The 17,410-nt window shown below is 37.4% G+C and overlaps 1 protein-coding gene across 2 annotated transcripts in view; it reads left to right on the top strand.

Moving 5' to 3' along the window:
* LNX2 (ligand of numb-protein X 2) overlaps positions 1–17,410 on the top strand; it is a 77,689-nt gene that overhangs the window by 43,019 nt on the left and 17,260 nt on the right. Inside the window, exons 3-5 of one of the 2 annotated variants that reach the window (XM_070578726.1) lie at positions 10,035–10,282; positions 11,476–11,675; positions 15,563–15,919. In XM_070578726.1, coding sequence (XP_070434827.1) covers positions 10,035–10,282; positions 11,476–11,675; positions 15,563–15,919 — 805 coding nt within the window. Of the gene's footprint in view, positions 1–10,034; positions 10,283–11,472; positions 11,676–15,562; positions 15,920–17,410 lie in introns of both variants that reach the window. The other variant, XM_070578724.1, reaches the window with a different exon arrangement.

Below are 17,410 nucleotides of genomic sequence, written 5' to 3'. Positions count from 1 at the left end.
GTAGTTAATGGTATAGTTAGATTTAAACTTCGGTATTCTATTTACCATTCTAATATACCATGCTGAGTTTACCACAGGTCAAATTATGTTCTCTACTACTAAGTAGTAGTAAAAGTTTCATATACATGTTCATTCTGTTCCTAAATATCAGTGGTTTCTAATGAGTACACTCATTTTACATAATTTAGATGTGTAAGAAAGAACGAGACATTATTAAAATGTCAGAAACATGAAGATTTATAGAGAAATAGCTTGAATCTAAGCTGTATTATCTAAAAATAAGCTAAGAAAAAAGTGTAAAATAAATATCTAGACTTTTGAAAATACGTGTTGTCTTGGGTTTTTGTATATCTCAGTCACCAGCAGGCATAGAATCTGAACATGATAGCAGGCACCTCCTGGAAATTGACACCAGACTTGAATTTACTAGTCTGGGTCAGGCCTAGTTATGGCTGAGGTTGAAGAATATCTTAGGCTTTTCTTATTTCTCCCAGTAGAACTATTCTCTTTAGGGGATAGGTTTCTTTTGTGACTCTCTTATGAACGTCAGTTATGGGATGTTAGAGGAACTGAACAAAGTCTCATTTTAGTTACTAATTATTTTGATAGCAGTGAGAGAAAAATTTCACAAATTTTTAGGAATAGTCACTTAAGTAAAATGTATACAAGAATTTAATATGTAGTTGAAGTATCATTAATATTTTCTATCAAGCTATTTATGTTGATGATGTAAAAACTTGGACATTGCAAACTATTCTTTCATTTATAGGTTGATAAAGGCTAAGCAATTATGACTGGTTGAAGGTTCCATTTTCCAAGTGTGCTCATTAATATCGAACTACTAATTTAATCATTTCCAAAGTGTCTTAGGCCCATGTTGGGAAAGATAGATTGAAAAGGTGAATGATTTGATAAGGTGGGTGACCTGCTTGATGTGACTTGATAATGTGATTTTTATATCCCATTTGAACAGATATGTGATGAACAGCCTGGCCTTTCTCTAGTCTCTTGATTAAAAATGTTGAAATTCAGGCAGAAATGGTTATTATGCAACACTCAACCCTAAGTAGTACAGTTCATTTGTTCATTCAGCAAATATTTATTTTCTACTATGTGCCAGATACTGTTCTAGCTGTTAAGTAGTCTCTGCAGGCTGATAGCAAGTTAGAATCTACTGCTGGGTTGTAAATTCCTTCAGGGCCAGGACCATGTTTTTACTAGTCTTTGAATTCCCTTGCCCAAAATTGACACTCATCTCATGTTTCTTCAATTAAATTGTTAGTCTGTGTTGTGGTTATCCATTGCTGAGAAACTAATGACCCCAAATATAGTGACATAAAACCACAAGCATTTGATTCTGTGAGTCAGGGATTCAGACAGGGCACAGCAGGGATGACTTGTGTCTGTTATGTGCTATCTGGGCCACAGCTGGGAGGAACTGAGAGCCAGGGACTGCAACAGTTGGGACTGGAGAATTTACTTCCAAGATGGCTGCTTCTTTCACATGTCTGGCACTTTGATGGAGATAACTAGCAGCACGGGCTCAGCCAGGGCTTGTCAGCTGGAGAGCCTACAGGTGGCCTCTCCAACACGGCAGCCTCATGGTCTTTAAAGTTCTGACATGGCGCTCAGTGTTCCAGTGAGTAAGGCAGAGGCTGCATGTCCTTGTATGATCTGACCTTGAAGTCACATAGCATCCCTTATGCTGTTCCTCGTTTGAAGTAGTTACAAGATCACCCAGATTCAAGGGGCGAGGATATAGGCTTCACTTTGTGATGGGAGGAGGTCAGAAAATTTGCAGCCATGTTTTAAGACCAACACAACTAGCAACAAGGGTGATGTCATGAGGCGCAGAATATAATTATTATGACTGTGGCATCTCTGTAAACAATCTCACTCATTTGTTAGAAATTGGTAAGTATCATTGAAATTCAAAGAATTTTGTCAGCAACAGTGATTCATTATATAAAAGATATATGACTATCATGTATTCTTGAATTTTTAGGATTTGGAAATCTCTATTAGTAGAAATATGGCATTAGGAATAGTTTGCATAAATCTGGTAATTTTGAATCTAAAATTACCTTTCCTATTTGAATGAAATTTTGCTCTTAAAAAAATCTGCTTCAGTTTAAGAACAGCTGACATTTTCTCCTACTTGGCTAAAAGTAAAACATTTATGAAGGCAAATGTATTTTTAAATAAAATTACTAGTTATTAACTGATTATGTATTAGTAAAACAATGAATAATTTAAAAAACATGGGAAAGTGCCCATCTTTGAAAGGAGAACTGAAACCTTTAAAAAATATTCTATATATTATACTAAGCATTTAACATTTTAGTAATTACTTTGTGAAAATCTGCCAAGCAGCATGAACTAGAAAGCATTCCTCCTCCCCTTGTCTACCTCTCATCCCTGTCTCATCCTCAACAATTTAACATTTAAAGCTTATGGTAATTTTAAATGTTAAATTTTTTGTTAAATTGTGCATTTGTGTCGTAGTTTATGGCAAGATTCAGAACCATTTTGCTTTTTCTCATAAAAATTATAACTATTATTAAAGGTTTATACAACATAGAGAAAACTTTTAAAGAAGTCTTTGCGTGCAGAGACCTTTTCTAGTTCATCAAATGGTTTCAGAGCCTTTAGGGGTCAGGGTAGGCTGAGGCAAAATTGCTCTTTTAAGTTCTCATTTTAGCTTGGCGAGAAATTTGTATTTGGCACATTCTTACCAGTATTCTTTTCTGATGTATAATGTAAAGTGCAGATATATGTTTGCAAATCATGTATCTGATAAGAGTCTAGTATTCTCAGGGCATAGAAAGAGCTCTTATAATTCAACAAAAAGTCAAATAATCCAATTTTAAATAGACAAAAGATTTGATTGGATATTTCTCCAGAGAAGATATTCAAATGGACAATAAGCACATGAACAGATGCTCAACGTTATTAGTCCATTTTTATAATGGATTGTTTTGTATTTTTGTAAGTTTTAAGTATTCTGTGTATATTCTGGATACTAGACGGATCAAATAAGTGATTTGCAAGTATTTTCTCTTGTTCCATCAGTTGTCTTTTCATTTTCCTATATCCTTTGAAGGACAAACAAATTTAATTTTTTTTTTTTTGAGGAAGATTAGCACTGAGCTAACATCCGTGCCCATCTTCCTCTATTTTGTATGTAGGACGCCTACCACAGCATGGCTTGTCAAGTGGTGCCGTGTGCACAGCCGGGATCTGAACCGGCGAACCCCAGGCCACCAAAGTGGAACATGCGCACTTAACTGCTGCACCACCGGGCCAGCCCCCCAAGTTTAATTTTTATGAAGTCCAGTTTATCTCTTTTTTCTTTGTTTTCTTGTGCTTTTGTTGTCATATCTAAGAAAACACTGCCTAATCCAAGGTCATGAAGATTTAGACCTGTGTTTTCTTCTAAGACTTTTATAGTTTTAGCTCTTAAATTTGGTTCTTTCATCCATTTGAATTAATTGTGATTGGAGAACATGCTGTGTATGATTCAGTCCTTTATATTTTATTGAGGCTTTTTTTATGGCCTACACATGATCTGTCCTGGAAAATGTTCCATGGGTACTTGAGAAGAATATGTATTCTGCTATTGATGGATGGAGTATTCCGTAGATGTCTGTTAGGCCTAGTTGATTTATAGTGCTGTTAAAGTCTTATTAAAGTCTGTTTTCTTGTTCTCAAGTCTGGTTGTTTTATCCACTATTGAAAGTGGGGTATTAAAGTCTTAGACTATTATTATTGAATTGTCTATTTCTCCCTCTAATTATGTCATTTTTTGTATCATGTACTTAAGGTCTGTTGTTAGGTATGTTTATAATTGTTATAGCGTCTTGATTGAACCTTTCATCATTGTAAAATATTCTTCTTTGTCACTAGAAACAATTTTTGTCTTTAAGTCTATTTTGTCTGAAGTTAGTATATCCACCCAGCTCTCTTTAGGTTACTATTTGCCTGGTATATCTTTTTCTGCCCTTTACCGTTTTGACCTGTTTGTGCCTTTGAATCTGAAGTGTGTCTCTTATAGACAGCATATGGTTGGATCATGTTTTCCTTTTTAATCCATTTTGCCAACCCCAAACTTTTTATTGGAGTGTTTATTTCATTTATATTTAATGTAATTACTGATGAGGTAGGATTTATTTCTGTCATTTTTGTGTTTGTTTGTATATGCCTTATTTCTTTTTTGTTCCTCTTTTCCTCCATTTCTTCTTTCTTTTGTGTTAAGTAGATGTTTTCTAGTATACCATTTTAATTCTTTTGTCATTTCTGTTCAATTTTTTTTTTAATTATTTTCTTAGTGGTTGCCCTGGGGATTACAATGAACGTCTTAGTTTATAACAATCTAGTTTGGAATAATACTAACTTGATTTCACTAGTATATAAAAACTTAGCTCATATATAGCTCCAATTGAGGAAGATTAGCACTGAGCTAACATCCGTGCTGTTATTGTTATACAAATTACATCTTTATGCATTGTATGCCCATCAAAACAGAATTCTAATTATTGCGTTGTGTGGTTGTCTTTTAAGTCAGATAGGACAAAAAAGGAGTTATGAGCAAAAAAATACTTTTATGCTATCTTTTATATGTATCTATGTAGTTACCTTTACCAGTGCAATTTATTTCTTCCTGTCGATTTGGTTCACTGTCAAAGGTCCTTTCATAGCAGATTGAAAGACACCTTTTAATATTTCTTGTACAGCAGGTCTGCTAGCAACAAACTCTGTTTTTGTTTATCTGGGAATGTCCTCATTTTTTTCTCCTTTGTTTTTGAAGGATAGTTTTGCTGAACATAGACTTCTTGGTTGATGGGTCTTGTTTTTTTTTTTTTTTAACTCTTTGACTCTGTTATCCCATGGCCCTCTGGCCTCCATGGTTTCTTGAGAAATCAGCTGTCAGTCTTACTGAGGATCACTTCTGTGTGAGGAGTTACTTCTTTCTTGCTGCTTTCGAGATTCAGCAAACTTGGGAACTTCTCGGCCGTTATGTCTTCAAATATTCTTTCTGTCTCCTTGTGGGACTCCTATTATTTATATGATAATACTCTTGATGGTGTCCCACAGGTCCTTGAGGCTCTTTCCTTTTTTTTTTTTCCATCCTTTTTCCCTCTGTTCCTCAGACTGGATAATCTCAGTTGACTTATCTTCAAGTTGACTGATTCTTTAGCCTGTTCAAATTTGCTGTGATTTCTGCAGATGTGAATTCTTCATTTCATTTATTGTATTTTTTAGCTCCAGAATTTCTATTTGGTTCTTTATTATATCTCTTTATCGATGTTTCAATTTGGTGAGACATCGTTCTCATATTTCCCTTAAGTTCTTTAGATGTAGTTTCCGCTCTCCTTTGAGCACATTTGCGATAGCTGATTTAAGTCGTTGTCTGATAAGCCCAACGTCTGGGCTTCCTCAGGGACAGTTTCTGTAGACTGCTTTGATCCTGTGGATGGGCCATACGTGCTTATTTGCATATCTCTTAATTTTGTGTTGAACACTGCACATTTTAAGTAATAGAATGTGGCAACTCTGGACATCAGATTCTTCTGCCTCTCCAAGATCTGTTATTGCTATTTGTTGTTGTTCTTTGTTTGTTCAGTTACATTTCTAAACTAATTCTGCAAAATCTCTGCTCGGCTTATGAGTTAGCTAATGAAAGGATAGAGAATTCCTTAAATGCCTGGAATGAGTACATCTCCCAGTCTTCCCAAGGAGCTCTGTGTGCATGGTGGGACATATCTTCAACACTCAGGACCTTGACATTTTCAACTTAGCCTTCATTTCCTCCTTTCATAGAGCTTCAGTGTTAGCCAGAAGTGAGAGCTAGGGCTTTCTCAGTTCTTTCCTGTGCATGCACACAGCCCTAGATATATCAGAACTGCTATGGATATTTCATTCCCTAGCTTTTCCTTTTAAACTTTTTAGTTAGTCTTTTGTTTGCCCACCTCAGGCAACCATGATTTTAAACAGTTGCCTATGATTTTTTTCAACAGGTGACCCCAGTGAAAAGGCTGTTTTCACTGCTTGAGCTCCAAGTTAGAAAGACAGCCTTGTGAGTGGGGTCTTCCAGGAAGCCAACAGTTAGGTCAATTAATGACAATTCTCTAGGAATGGGACTTTGAAGGCGCTCCAGTCTGCCCCTCCAATGGCTGCCAGACTCCTGTTTCCACTGTGATTGTGGGCCAGTGCTTTTCTAGGCTACTGGAGAGGTGGGAATGGGAATAGGGCAAGTTCAAATGCCACAGAGCTCACAGTTATTACTGAGATTCAGCCATTTTTCTTGAATAAATGCTCTTCAGATTGCTACAGAACTTTGGCTAATTTCTGGAGCTTAGAAATGGTTCTGGCAGTTTTTGCCAGTGTTAGCATTTATGGAGGAAAGGTTTTCATATACCTTTAATCTACCATTTTTACTGACGTCGCTTGAATTGGTTTTTGCATGTTTTAATCCATAACTATTTTATCATTTTTCTTGATTCTAAGATGCTCATATTCTTTGAGTTTCATTAAGTACCCAGCATTGTGCTGGCGCTTATCGTATGTCATTTTATGTTCTACTACTACTGCTGCCACCATCACCACCACTAATACTGACACTACAAATAGTAATATAAAGTGTTCTTTTACACTGTGTGTTTCCTAATATGAATCATTGTTATGTTAGTGAATGATGCCACTGTATCATAAATAAGTTAGTTCATATGTAGTTTTTCCTCTGTAAGGAGAGCCAGAGTAGTGGAAATGGAAGTATAACCTTCTGGCTGCTGCAAGTGCCTTTTGGTTTTATTTAAGAAAATTAAAAAACATACCTGCATGTAGAAATCCCTCCCTAGGGAGGTACAACCTTCAGCCTGCGGCAGATTACAGTGCCTCCAAGCCCTCCTTAGGGCAGCCTGCTGTCTCAGAGCTGCACGTCCCTCTGCGTTGTCTGAGCACATGTCTACCTGGCTCTAATTAAATGTCACATGCATTTCCATTCTATTGTTTTTATTCATTTTTAATATCCTCTCTACTAACCTCCTGCTCCCCTGAGTTACCTGCTTGAATTACCCAAGTTATAGCCCCTGATGCTAACTGCAGTTTGTGTTGTTATTGTTAAATCCTCCATTTAAAAAGACGCAGAGGGTTTTGTTGCTGTTTGTGACTTTTTGTCTTTTAATGATCACTAAGGCCTTTCTCACTCTACCATTCTGTGATTGTGTTTCTAGGCACAAATTTGCAGAAGAAATTCAATTTATGTTTTCCTGAGACCTAGAAAAAGAACACTGTAAGAATACGTTTAATATGATACAGTGGAAAGAGCAGACATCTTTGAAATCAGATCTGAGTTTGTTTGGATTTTGGCTCTGCAATTTAACAGTTGTGTGGTATTGGCTTAGTTAAGTTTCGAGTTTCCCATTTGTAAAGTGGGGATAATAGAGTGGTTGTGAGGCTTCAACGAAATACTCCATAAAGGTCTTTACACAGTGACTGGCACAAATCAGGCACTCAACAAATGTTGGTTTCTTCCTTTCTCTTTCAGTTCCAAATGTTTGCAAACTTAGTGGATGATGGCTGTGAGCTGTCTGGTCATGAGCTTTTCTCTGTCCAAGCCTGCTCTGATCTACTCATTCCCTGATAATCTTTTTTTAAGAAATAGCTTTATTGAGATATAGTTCACCTACCATAAAAGTCACCTATTTTTAAAGTGTACAATTCAGTGGTTTTTAGTATATTCACAGAATTCTTCAACCATCATCACAATCTAATTTTTAGAACATTTTCAACACCCCAAAAGAAACCCTGTACCCATTAGCAGCCATTGCACAGGTTTGAATGGTCTATCCCACTTTCCCTTAAGCCCGGTAATTTTTAGTGTGCAGTTTTTGTAGCATGCATATGTTACTGTTAACAGAAATCCTTGTATTATAGTCTGGGCTTTTGCCCTCATCACTGCAAGTGTTCTCTCTAAGGCCACCGTGACCTTCTAATCAAACCAATGCTTTTGGTCCCTGTCTTATCTACCTCTTTTGTGGCGTTGGACTGTTGGCCAGTTCTTTGTTGATATTCTTATCTCCTTTACTTAGTTTGAAGTCTTTTTCTCATAGTCTCCTCCTATCTAGTAGTTCTAACTCAGTCTATTCACCTGGTCCACCTTATTTAAAGTTGGGCGTTCCTGAAGGTTCTACCTATAACCTTCCTCCTCAAATGCTAGATAAGATCTTTCTTTCACATCTTTACATGGTATCACTTTTAATATCTTTAGTTCCTGTTAGCAATTTGCTATCCCATTGGGAATTTAAGTATACCTGTTTCTTCACTAGTCTAAGAAATACAGATTTTCTTTTTGAAATTTATTTTTTCATGTTTAATAACTATAAGATAGGCTTTATAGTTAGTTATTTTGTAGGACTTTTTAATCGTTAGCTTGGCTAATTCCCAGATGTTCACATTGTTTGTATTTCCTCTTCTTTTCCTACTCCTCCTCCTTTTTTGCCATTGAAGACTAGCTATTGCCCATGTAGATATTGTGTGTGATACAAATTTGGGGAATTAAATATTGACCTATCTTTTTAGTCACAAGTACTTTTTATGATCCAGTTTTTGTCTCAATTTTCTTATTGAACAAATATTTTTTAAAACATTTCTGATTAAATGTGCTTATTTAACAAAAATAACTTTTCAGTGATGTAATTTTCAAAAATATTTGTCAGGGCCTTGGGGAACATTTCCTAGAGTGCTGCCCAAGAACGCAGCGAGGAACATCACTTGTCCCCCTTCTTAACAAGGTGGAGAGAAAGCAAGTAGTGAGAGAAAGTTGAATAAAGAAATTTCATAATGAAATCCAGGACAAAATTAATCTTTAGGTCATGAGGGAAAATTTATCACTCTTATAGTCAAGGGATAGCTTTCAATTTTAAATGAATTTAATCCTATACTTAATTTTGATTGAAATTCTAGATTTTTAAAAATATTGTCATTGAATGAAGTCTGCAACCCTTCAGACAGGCATAAGACTGTCACTCGTCCTATCCACCTGTTTGTACCTTCTTATTCCAACACAAGAGAGTAAGCGGTGTCCATAGAGTCGTGTTAGGCTCCAGGAATATGAGTCTGGCTCTCCTTCACTAATCTCCTTTTCGTCCTCCCACTCTTCAAACTGGGCATTTTTAGTCACTTTGGTCCAGTCAAGGTGCCAGACAGAACTGGCACCTTGATGTCATTTCTAATAGCTGTTGTGTAAAGATTTTATTTAAATGTTTAAACAAGCATCTATCTGCCCTTTTTGTTTGCTTAAATAAGTGAAAACAAGCAAGTTAACAGTTCTTGTTTCCTGGTGCTTATGTAACTTTCCAAAGTACTTGGAATATGTTCTTCAAGTTACATAGCATATATATAATTCCTCCATTGGAATTCTAGTTTTATAAACTGGGAGATATGCTTTTATCTCCTTCCATGTCTATTGTTCAGTAAGTTATTTGAGCTTTGCTCTGCTTTCCTGCAAGTGGTAAAGCTTCACATGTATTGCAACCCACTAATGAGTAACCGTGCAGCCTTGGCCATGAAAGCGTAGGGGCATAGTGACAGTCAGGGTCTAAGTCAGGACGCAAGGACTCGTGGAAGAAGACTGCTGATTTCTACTCCTGTGGTTAAGCCCTTTAACCTGTACAAAGGGTTAGGTAGTCAGAATTTCAGTGTAATTCTTGCAATATAGAGGCAGCTGTACTGGTGTACTATACTGGTGTGTGTATTTCTGGTACTAGTATCTACCTGAATACGATTTTTTTGAAGTATCCTTTGAGATATACACTAAACCATTGTTTGTGCCAATGCCTTGTTTTAAATTTGCCATGTGGAGTGGTAAGAACTTAGTGTGAGTGGAAATTAAGGTCAGAATTGTGTACTGCTGTGGGTACTTTTAGGTGCTTTTTGTATAGAAGCCATTGCCGTTCTTCTTTTGTGGTATAAGCTATTAATCACTTATTTTTTCCTTTCAAATCGTCTGGAAACGACCTGATGCTCTCTTCTAGATGCCCTGGAGCTTCTCATCGGAGAGCTGCCCTAGAGAGAAGGAAAACTAGTAGAACTCAGACAGAGATTGAGAATGAAAATGGAACCACTATAGTAGATCTCCCAGGTACTTTATCACCCGAAACGGACTGTTCGGGGACAGGCACAGTGCCCGCCGAACGGAGCTTGACGTCCGCGTCTCTCCCCGCGTGGACAGAGGAGCCGGGCCTGGACAACCCTGCCTTTGAGGAGAGCGCTGTTGCCGACAGTATGTGCCGCCCACCTCCTTCTCCTGTTTCTCATCTCTGTTTTCAATTGGACATTTCCTTCCTTCCCACTACTCTCCCAACATGCAATTTTTCCTCTTTAAAAAAGTATTTTATTGAGCTATAATTCATGTACCGCATAATTCACCCTTTTAAGTGTAGAATTCTAACAGTTTGCATTTTTGAAACAGAACAGGAATCTTACCCCAGAGGAGAAGGATCCTACCCCACCCCTCTTCTGTTATAGGCCATGAGTTCACTGGTCATTGACATGCTTCTTATTGTTGTTTGTGTGTTCAGAAGCTTGTAGCTTGACTAAGAGATCAAGAACATCAAGAACAACAAAAATAATACTCAAATTAAGTGCTTTGTGTCAGGCACTGTGCCAAGCACTGCACATGCATGAACTCATTAAATGCCTGTAACTAAATTAGGAGATTTTTTTTAACAGTGAGAAAACTGAGACTTGAGAGATTAATTGGTCCAGCTCATGCAGCCAGGAAATGGCTGGATGTATATCTGACTCCAAGGCCACGCTTCTGACTGTCGCACTCCTCTCATAGCAGCCGCTAATCTGACTGCACAACCCACTAGGAAATGAGCAGAAAGCCTGTAGTCATAGATCTCAGGCGTATTTTGATAGTTGGCCCCATGTATTTACTTGTAAATATAATTTTCACTTACAAATTCCAAATTAGACTACAAATTCAAGTTTTCGCTGCCACACCTATAATCCTTCATCTCCTAAGGCTCAGTTGTAGACCCAGCTCTTCTCAGCGTTTGCTGTGACTTCCCTCTCAACACCTATGGTGATTATATACCACGGGGTTAGTCTTTCCTTTATACTGCCGTGCATTGCTTACAATTGTGTCATGGTCCATACTGTCTCTTACCAGTTAGGACAAGATGGCATTCTCTTAGTAGTTCTTTTTCAGAAAACTGTGTTGTCCCTTGTGATCTGATACATAGTAGCTATTTGTTGATTATTTACTGATCACCTTTGGAAGAAGAAATGTTTAGCCATCTTTACATATAGATATTTTTTGTCATTATGTTTTTTTCATCCAGTGGTATTGCTTAGTTGCTAATCGTCTGTTAACATAAAATGACTTATTTACCTGAAGATGATCAAAAATATAAAACGTTGTTTTTCTTTCCATCTATTTTTCTCTCTCTCTCATTTTTAACTCAGCAGCTGCACAACAGCCACTTAGTTTACCAGAAGGCGAAATTACCACAATTGAAATTCACCGGTCTAATCCTTATATTCAGTTAGGAATTAGCATTGTGGGTGGCAATGAAACTCCACTGATTAACATTGTTATCCAGGAAGTCTATCGAGATGGGATAATCGCCAGAGATGGAAGACTCCTTGCTGGAGACCAGATTCTTCAGGTATCAGTCAATTTTAATTATTCTGTTAACTTGCACCCTTTTGTTCCTATTCATAAGTTTAAAACTTAGAAAATTGTGGTACTGCGGAACCTGAATTATATATAGGTTAGTTTTGCTGTTTTTATATGCAGAACAGATCAGAATTTATCTGTAGTTTCTCCTATTTCCCCATATAAATGGAATGTATTTTTTCTCCATTCCTTAATTTTCAATCCCACATGTGACTCAGCACACAGTGCTGGGCTCTTTGGGCCAGCTAGACTCTTCCTGGCTTGGACTCCATGGTTGGCTGTCTCAGGGCCACTTCACCCGGGCTGAAATCTTATTATTCCATTGGCTTTATCCTAAGTCCAGTTTTCTCATCTGTCTGTTACCTTTGTTGTCTACTTTATCCTTCTCTACTATGCCGATTACTAACATCTAGAAAAGATGCAATGTACAGCACTAGTTACTTATAATTTATACCATGGAATTTAAGAGAGAATTTAGAAATCATAGCCATCTTTTATTGGCTCCCCAATACACTCTCCTCAGTAAATCATCTAACCCTTCATCAACCCTTGATACCACCCTCACCTTCTTCTCTTTCAGAAGATGATCTTTAAGAAGAATAGCTATTCCAAAAAAAAAAAAACTAGCTTGGGACAAGATGATATTTTATTAGAGGGCATGTTGAGACTGAGGGAATGGGGATTGTAAGAATTCTGCTGTATAGGCCTGGAGTTTATGTGAACACTGGCCTGGATGTTTGAATCATACAAGTGTAGGTGATAGCTGAAGCTAAAAGAAATGATAACTTCTGGAAGAAGAGAGAAATTTTCATAAACCAGAAAAAATATTTTCTAGGAACTCAAGCTCAAGGAGTCTTCCTCCTCGATTTCGTCATTCAGTCCTTCACCATGATCTGTTGATGTCTATCATTACTTCCATTTTCCCTGCTGCCTCTTTAGGCCCTCACTCTTTCATATCTAATTTAGTACATACCCCATCAAACATCCCTGCCTCCCAGCTCTGCTCTTAGATGAAGCATGATCACTGCCAGGTTAATATATCTGTAACTCTGCTTTCCTTGGGAAGATTTGACTAGAGGATCAAGACCAGACTGATTAATATTCAGCATCCTCCACGGTCTTTTACAAAGCCTGTCGTCTTAATCTTAATTCTTTCTTTTCATTTCAGGCATAGCAGTTTGTTCGCTTCCTACAGCGTTCTAGGCACTGTGTTAGTCGCTGAGGACACAGTGAAGAGCAAAATACTGTCCCTGTCCTTGTGGAGTTTATGATCAAGTGGAAGAGCCAGACATACAATCTTCTTGCTTCTCTCCAAACAACATATTCTGCCTTCTAGCCTGTTCCCATTGTCCTACAATTTGTTCATCTTCCTGCTTAAAGCTTTGCTCAGCCATTCTCACCTCTCCTTACTTTAATTGCTGATAACGTCATCTTCTCTTCATCACTTGGCACATATTCACAGTACATATTTAAATATACTGTCTTTCCACGGTGATTGCAGCCCCCCAATGGTACAGATTTTGACACAGGTTTCTCTTAGCACTGTGCATGTAGTAAGTGCTCAGGAAATGCTGAATCACTAAGAGTGGATTTGGGTATAAAATCCTGTCAGGAATAGCCATCTCCTTTATTAAAACAAAACTCGGAACTTCTAGGATTTTCAGCTCTTGAGAGGAAAGGACCTTCCACGGGGTTCCTGGCTTTCGTTTCCACTCCCACTTGCACGCTGCCTCTCTCCGTGTGTCATTCTACTGTAACATTCGGCCCCAAATCCTTCCTTCATTGCCCTTCATATGGCTGCCCCAGACTGAACTTTCAAGCAGCTTTTTATTTTTTACTGAATGCTAAGAGGAAATGGGAATACAGGGAACGTAACTGATCCAGCTTATATAAAATGAGGTTTCTGATCCAACCACAGCCAGCTATTTACTGTATTTACTAGTAAAAGCTAGTTATTTACTGTATCTCTGTACTTGCTATCATTTATGACATTAGTACTCCAGCTTCATGAGGCTGGCACAGCTGTGTGGACACCTCAGCTACTCTTAATCCGATTCAGTGTGGAGACAATCTTACAGCTGGGCTCCCGGTGCATCCCCCGACCAGGAGAGCCAGACTGCCCTTTTCCGCAGCTTATGTAGTGCTGTTTCTTTCTCCCACTCTGGCCTTTCTGGCTGTAACTAAGTGTACATTTATTTTTGTGCTTTGTTCTTTGCTACCAGTAATGTGCTAGCATTGGGTATTGACATTTTTATACATTTCTCATTCTTTTTCTGGATTTTAAAGGTAAAAACAAATGCTTTGTTTTTGTTTGTATTTCTTTGAATACAGTTGAGGTTAAACAGTTTTTCAGTTTTGTTTGCTAATAAATTTCATCTTTGGGGTTTTTACCCTTCTATTTTAGAGAATCGTTTAGTAACATATCTGAATCTTTATACCTCAGATAAAATTATAGTTATCTGAAATTATTGACTGTCTTTTTGAGAATTAACTCGAAGCTGTAAATTTACGTTTTAGAAATTCCAATGCGTTATTCTTCTTTAGGGAGGCATACATATTAATAACTGTAGTAATGATGATCTTAAGTCCAGTTTAATGATTCTAATTGAGAAGAAAAGTATAAGCACATAACCTGCTCAATGAATTCAAAAGGGTCTCTCCTATTGTGGGCCCTGAATTAATTGCTATGCTGGAGCCAATAAGTAAAGCCACACCCTTTGCCCAAATGTGGAGAATATTTATGGTCATTTCAAAAGTAAATACTTGGAAAGAAGGCTGCTTTGAATTTTTTTCTAACTGGTTATCTTCAACTTTGTATAAGCTCTGTAAATAATACAGTGAGCCAATTTGAAAATACCTAAGAGTTGTTAAAATGGTTTATTTATAGACCAAAGAGCTAGCAAGCCTAGGATTTTATTTTTGCAAACCATATGCAGTAACAGGCTGTGACTTTGGGTTTTCCACATAAAAAAAATATGTATTTCTATATAGTCACACCTACACACACATATGTGTACATGTATCTTACTCTATTCAGGAGCCTCTTTGAAAAGGAGAACTTACACTACCCTCAGGGCCTTTTACTATGAAGCCTTTTGTGCAGTTTGAAGAAAAAAATACTGCTGTTATAAATTATATTGATATGATTAAAAATAACTTTTGGAACATTATTAAGAATGGGTATTTTCAGTTTGATCAGTCATCAGTGATTTAGGCATTTTCAATTTTGAAGTGATAAAGTTTAATAAATAATGTTCTGTGAGTATTGCATTATGCTTATTCTTTTATATCTTACACTTGTTTGCTAAAGAATTAGAGTGAAATTATGATTGTCTGCTTTTCTTTAAAGTAAAAAGATTGCTTTTACTTTAAAGAAACAAAACTTAGTTTATTTTCTCTAGCTTAAGTGTATTTCATTTGGAAAAGCAAATTTGTGATCCAGTAGAACTTCAATTTCTGTTCCACTAGAAGTAGTATTTCCTTAGCACTCGTCGTGTGCTGATGTCGTCTGTTTGCTCTCGTCCTGATCCTGTCTAGTAGATGGTAAACACGTTTTACAGATGAGGAAACACACTGAAACAAGGTCTGTAATTTGCCTGAGGTCATCCGGTTAGTACGGGGCAGAACCAAGGCCCCTAGTTCAAGACTGTCATTAAAGCTGTGATCCTAAATACTGTTCTCTACTTTGTGCGGGTCGTTGTAAGTTAATTTGGGGAACTCTGTATTTTAAAATGCCTTTAGAGTGGTTTTCTTTGTAAACAGTGATTGTATATCATTTTCACAATGTTAGTTTTATTTGGAAATGTTATATAAACATTTCTAAAAATTGGGAAAATAAAAGATTGTCATGCTTTGGTCATAATTCTTTTTTTCTAGGTCAACAACTATGATATCAGCAACGTGTCCCATAACTATGCCAGAGCTGTTCTCTCCCAGCCCTGCAGCACGCTGCATCTCACTGTGCTTCGAGAGAGACGCTTTGGCAACCGAGCATACAGCCACTCTGATAGAGAAGAGGTCTTCCATGTGGCTCTTCATAAGCGGGACTCTGGTGAACAGCTTGGCATTAAACTCGTACGAAGGACTGATGAGCCAGGTGTTTTTATTCTTGACCTGTTGGAAGGGGGGCTGGCTGCACAGGACGGGAGGCTCAACAGCAACGACCGAGTACTCGCCATCAACGGACACGACCTGAAGCATGGGACACCCGAGCTTGCCGCGCAGATCATTCAGGTAAACTCTGGACATTCATTCCAGGTGCTTAGCCTTCATTGCCATGTGTCAGTATTTGTTTTCATTAGCAAATAACATAAGAATCCAGGGGATATTTGATATTTCATTAGAAAATCAAGCACAGCTACCGAAATCCTTTAATAGCCACAATAGTATAACTTCATTATAGACAGAATCTTTTCTAAAAACAACATACCCATGCACTTTTAGGCTGGCTGTTTATGGCGTGAGGGCTCTAAGGTTCCACGTGCATTTCCATTTGCTCCTTAGGCTCCACCTAGTACCAGACATAATAGATGGTGGTGTCCACATTTAACAGGCGAGATAAGTGAGGCTCAAAGGAGCTGTGATTACCAGGTCGTGACTTACCTGGTCTCTTAACACCCTTTTCCACTTCAGGATCCATTAAAAATAGGAGGGAAATCTTTTTTTTATTAGGAATAACTCTTATCTCTATAGTACAGAGCATTTCAAACACATCATGACATTTGTCTTCACAGTGTGCCTGTGAAGTAAGTAAGGATAGTCACTATTAGAGAAATTGGAAAACCATCCAGAGAAGATCTCCAGGTTCTGGAGCGTGCCATGGCATTTGATACTCGTATCTCCTGCAGTGTTATATAAGGGTGAACAAAAATGTGTTTGTGTTCTTAAAGTAAGCACAGCAAAACTCGATAAAGGAAACCAAGTATTAATATAATTGAACATCAGGAATTAAGGCGGGTTGATAGCCATTAAAAAATATGTATACGCAGGATCAGAAAACAATGAAAATTTAAGACTATAAGAAAACCCAGGTTTCAGTCCCCTTAACTTACTCCGTTTTTTAACTTTTTGGTTCAATATAGCCTTAAGAAAACACACACACACACACACACACCAGCCGTATTGCGTTGAGAGGAGACTCAGGTATTGGTCTCATTTCATAGACTTGAGGTTTAAAGAAACTGGATGGCTTGAAATTCCCCTGCATCAGAGGCAGCCTTAGGACTTTGCCTGTGGATAGCAGCCAGCTGCTGCACTGCTGAAAATGAGTTCATCTTGTAAGAGTGGGGATTGGTGGGAGGGAGGGGGGGAAAGAACAGAAGAGCGTTAATCCACTCTTGGGGTTTATTAAAGGAAACAGGAGAGTTGAGTGGACTTTATGAAGTGAAAAGTCAGATCAATAAGATAGAAAGAGAAATTGATTGACTATATATTTCAGGCAATGTTAAAATACTCTTAATTCTTAAGTAGATAGTCCTCACTAAATTTCTAACCAAACTGTGGAAAATATAGACACACAGGTGGAAAATACACTTAAAATTTTTCATGATAATATATCTTATTTGGATTTTTATAATCCAGATAGTTAAATTAGTTGCATCATATTTTGTACTGTAATTTTAACCAAGCTATAAAAAACTAAAGTTTGATTTGTTTCTTTTTGAAAAAAATTAAAAAGTCTTACTGTTTTTGGTACAGGTTATAAAAATAACGTGTACTCCATGT

The sequence above is a fragment of the Equus przewalskii genome, chromosome 16, assembly GCF_037783145.1.
Source record: "Equus przewalskii isolate Varuska chromosome 16, EquPr2, whole genome shotgun sequence".
In the NCBI taxonomy this organism is placed as follows: domain Eukaryota; kingdom Metazoa; phylum Chordata; class Mammalia; order Perissodactyla; family Equidae; genus Equus; species Equus przewalskii.
Note: the sequence above shows the minus strand (reverse complement) of the source record. Positions and strands in the feature narration are given on the sequence as shown.